The sequence below is a fragment of the Neomonachus schauinslandi genome, chromosome X (genome assembly GCF_002201575.2).
Source record: "Neomonachus schauinslandi chromosome X, ASM220157v2, whole genome shotgun sequence".
Lineage (NCBI taxonomy): Eukaryota > Metazoa > Chordata > Mammalia > Carnivora > Phocidae > Neomonachus > Neomonachus schauinslandi.
In genome coordinates this window covers 70788440-70792588 of record NC_058419.1, presented here as the reverse complement: position 1 = coordinate 70792588, position 4149 = coordinate 70788440, and the positions used below count along the sequence as shown (strand labels likewise).

Sequence of the window (4149 nt, the reverse complement as noted above, 5' to 3'; positions counted from 1 at the left end):
TTACTGCCTTTGGCTAAAAAGGGGAGGGCAACTGAAGGGTTTCATGAGAGATGGGGTCACACATGATGTACCTGGTTCCTCTTAATCCTCAGGGTGTGGGCCTCTCTCCAGAGTCTGGGAAAGAGGAAGAAGCAGCCATATTGGGGGTAACTTAAGTTCCTTCACCTCTGCCCTGCACCCACCCTTTTTCCTCTCACTTCCTGGCTCCCAGGGTTACAATCTATCTGCCCCAGGGGCAGGGAAGCCACTGTCCTGGTGGGTGGATGTCCACCTGCAGCTGCTTTCCTCAGGCAGGGACACCAGTGCCAGGGAGGAGGCAGTCATGGGGGGCTGAGACCCCCCACACCTGCACAGCTGCAGGAGCTGGCGTCGATATTTGTCCCCAGTGAGCAGGTAGAGCACAGGATCCAGGCAGCTGTTGGCACTGGCCAGAGGCCGAGTCACTTTGTAGACCACGTTGACAATGTTCAGCACCCGGCAGTCAGCTTCCAACAGCCTTGACATGTAATAAATGGTGCGGGTGATGTGGAAAGGCACGAAGCAGACAGCGAAGACGGTCAGCACCACAGCGATGGTGCGGAGAGAACGCAGACGAGAAGATGACTGGGCGGCCCCTGGCAAGGGCCGATATAGGCGCCGGGCCATGAGCCCATAGCAGACGAGAGTGACCAGGCAGGGCAAGCCAAAGAGCAGCCCCATGATGGCCGAGCTGAAGTGCACGTAGTGGTCAAACTCCTCGGGCCGAGTGGTGTCATGGCACAGGATGGTGTCCTTCTTGGTGCTGGTTGTGACAAAGAACAGGTTGGGCACGAGGCAGCCGGCGACGACCAACCAAACCGCCAGGCAGAGAAGGCCTGTGAAGCGAGGGCGGCCCCAGCGCAGTGCCCGCAGTGGGTGGCAGATGCCCAGGTAGCGGTGGATGCTGATGCAGGTGAGGAAGAGGACACTGCAGTAGAGGTTCCAGTAGAAGAGAAAGCGGATGAACTTGCAGAGCCCAGTACCAAAGGGCCAGTGGTTGCGGGCCGCATAATAGTAGATGAGGGTGGGTAGTGACAGCACATACAAAGTATCTGACAAGGCCAAGTGGAACATGTATGTGGTCGTTGCATCCCAGGGTCGGAGGCGAAAGAGGAAGAGCCAGAGGGTCAGGGCGTTGAGGCCTAGGCCCAACAGAAAGACAACCGAGTAGCTCACAGGCAGCAGGATGAACTTGAACTCCTCATTAAAACGGCAGTCCAGCTCTGCCTCACTGTCGCCAGGATCTGAGCTGGGGCCTAGGGTTGTGAGCAGAGAGGACCCTGCACTGGCCATGGTCCCCCTAGAGGTGGAAAGGGGAGAAGTGAGGGCGGCTGGATTTTCCAGGCCTCCCAGCCCTGACCTGAGGCCAAAGAGCGGAGAATGAGGAGGGCCATGACTGAAGCATGAGGAGTAGCTGAGAGGAGTATGTCCGCACGCAACTCAGGCCAGGCCAGCCCCTGCCCAAGCCCCCCTGGTCCAGCCTGGGGAATGATGGGCAGCACGTGGTGCTGGGGCCCAGCAGGGCAGGCGGTGAGTTTGGGTTATTCTCATCCTGCAGCTGACTCTGTCCTTCAGATCTTAGCTAGCCAAGATAGGGTGGAGGCCTATCGAGACTATCCCATGGGCGGATATGCCCGGACCCAGACTGTCTCCTAGCCCATTCCAACATTTGTCCACGTGGTGGCTTTACCTTTCCCCTCACCCTGGTCCCAGTGTCTCCACACTATAGTTACTTTTGACGCCTTTCCCCAGCCTGGTCCAGCCCAGGAACCCCATCACCACCCTCACCCAAGAAACTTGGCATGTCTCCTACCTGGTCCCCTTGAAGCTGAGCCCAGCTGACTCTGTCACCTTTCCCCTTGGCAGCCAGAGGGCATATCCAAGAGGGCGGGTTTGGGGGTGGGGCCTGTCCCTCCTCCTGGCCTGGGAAATCCTCAGAGCTAGAAAGGCCCATCGAGATTATCTAGTCCAACCTACTCACTGTATAGACTGGGGCCCGGCGAGATTACTATTTAACAGTTTCTAAATGACTGTAGGACGGAGTACACAAGGAAACATCCACGTTTATAGATCAAGAGCCAGGCCACAGGAGATGACTAAAACTACAGGGAGATCATATAAATCTGTATAAGTGAGCAGAAACATGGGAAATGAATGAATGTTAACATGGGCAGAAATGCAAGATAACACACGGAAAGATTTTAGAAAACCTATACTACTGATATAAATCTTAAGTCCGTGTGCATATAATTATAAAAATGCTTATATAGCACTTACTATGTGCAAGGCACTATTCTAAGTGCTTTACACTTATTGATGGCCCCATAGGTTCTCTATAAGTACAATTATTGCCCCACTTTGCCGATGAGAAAACTAAGGCACAGAGAATTTATTCTGCTATTTAGTGGTAGAGTCAAGATTTGAACCCAGGCAGGCCTGCCTTTGACCCAGGCGCTAGTCTCCATGTACTTAATCGCTATGCTTAGTTGCCTCTCTGAAGTCACTGGCCATAATCCAGGAAAAAGATAAGCAAATGTTTACTGAGAGCCTACTGTGTGCTTGGTCCAGTTCTAGGTACCGGTAGTTCACCGGTAGTGAATAAAACAGAGAAAAACTCTCATTCTAATGGAGCCCGCATACTAGTGGGAGGGAAAAGAAAAGAAAATTAACAAGTAAAATATATAGATTGTAATCATTGCTATAGAGAAAAATAAAGGTGGGATGGGGACTAGAGAAGAGAAGACAGGGGAATAGAGAGGGTTGTTTCTTTAAATATTAGGGTGACTTCAGATAAAGAGCAAGTGGTTGGGAGGAAGGGGAAATGTAGAGACGAGGTCAGAGAGTTTGGCAGGGACCAGATCATGACGGTCCTCAGGAACCATTGCGAGGACTGCTTGGCTTTTACTTTCAATGAATGGGAAGCCATTGAGGGTTTAGAAGAGACAAGTGTTGGGGTCTAATTTATATATTTTTAAAAGATTTTATTTATTTATTTTAGAGAGAGATGGGGAGAGAGAGAGATTGAGAGTGCACATCCCTGGGTGGGGAGTGGCGGAGACAGAGGGAGAGAGAAACCCAAGCAGATACCCCGCTGAGGGCAGAGCCAGTCCCAGGGCTCGATCCCACGACCCCCGAGATCACAACCCGAGCAGAAACCAAGAGTCTGACGTTCCACCGACTGCGCCCCCCCAGGCGCCCCCTGATTTGTACTTTTAAAGGGTCACCGTCTAGCTCTATGTTGAGAATAGACTGCAGGACTGGGGAAACAGAAGGAAGACAAACAGGAGCTGTTGCCAATGGATGATGGTGACTTGGACCAGGTTGGCGAGGGTGACGGGAAGCGGTCAGATTCTGGCTAGATTTTGAAAGTAGAGACAACACAATTTACTGATGTGGGGTGTGAAAGAAAGAGAGGAGTCAAGAACGATTCCAAGATTTGCAGCCTGAGGAGCTGGAGGAATTGAGTTACTGTTGACAGAGATGGGAAACGCTATGAGAGAAGCAGGTTTGGGGGAAAACTGGGGGGTTCACTTTTCATCCTGTCAATTTCCAGACGCCTACTGCACACGTCAGAGGAGGGGGAAAGGAGGTAGTTCACTCCTCCCCCAGGATGCTAGCTGACATGCCTCCCTTACAGGCCCCACCCCTTCCTACACACCACCCCTCATCTCACTCTACCACTCCAGGAGACTCCAGTCTGAATACAGCAGAGAAAGTACAGAAGCCAAACCTAGACGTTTGAGAGCTGAGTGCCCAAGAATGCCAATTTGTCAGGAGCTCTGGATCTGGGGCTCCTGGGGCTAACTAAGTTTCCAGGATCGTGGGGGTCTTCGGCAGAGGGGGCAAGCTTTGGGCCTGGAGGACTCTGAGGGTGAGGTGAGTAGTGCTCTTGGGGAGGGAGGTGCAGTCTGGGCAGAATCCACTCTGCAGGGAACTGGAAGCAACGGGGACTCTGAACCTGATCTTCAGGCTCCTGGGAATGCTGCCCAGCTGGATTCTGGGAGTGAGAGGAGGCGGCGGGCCTGCAAGGGAGGCTCTAGAATCTGGGATCTAGATCTCCTGGAGGCCCAGGAACCCGGATAGGGGAAACATGGAGATCCTTGCCGTGATAAAAGGGAGGCATGGAGGAAG

General features: G+C 52.9%; 1 protein-coding gene across 1 annotated transcript; it reads right to left on the bottom strand.

The window, feature by feature from the left end:
* Positions 1 to 213: 213 nt before the first annotated feature.
* P2RY4 (pyrimidinergic receptor P2Y4) lies at positions 214 to 1311 on the bottom strand. Its single transcript, XM_021680287.1, has one exon. The coding sequence runs from the start codon at positions 1309 to 1311 to the stop codon at positions 214 to 216; it is 1098 nt and encodes a 365-aa protein (XP_021535962.1).
* Between the last annotated feature and the right edge of the window lie 2838 nt (positions 1312 to 4149).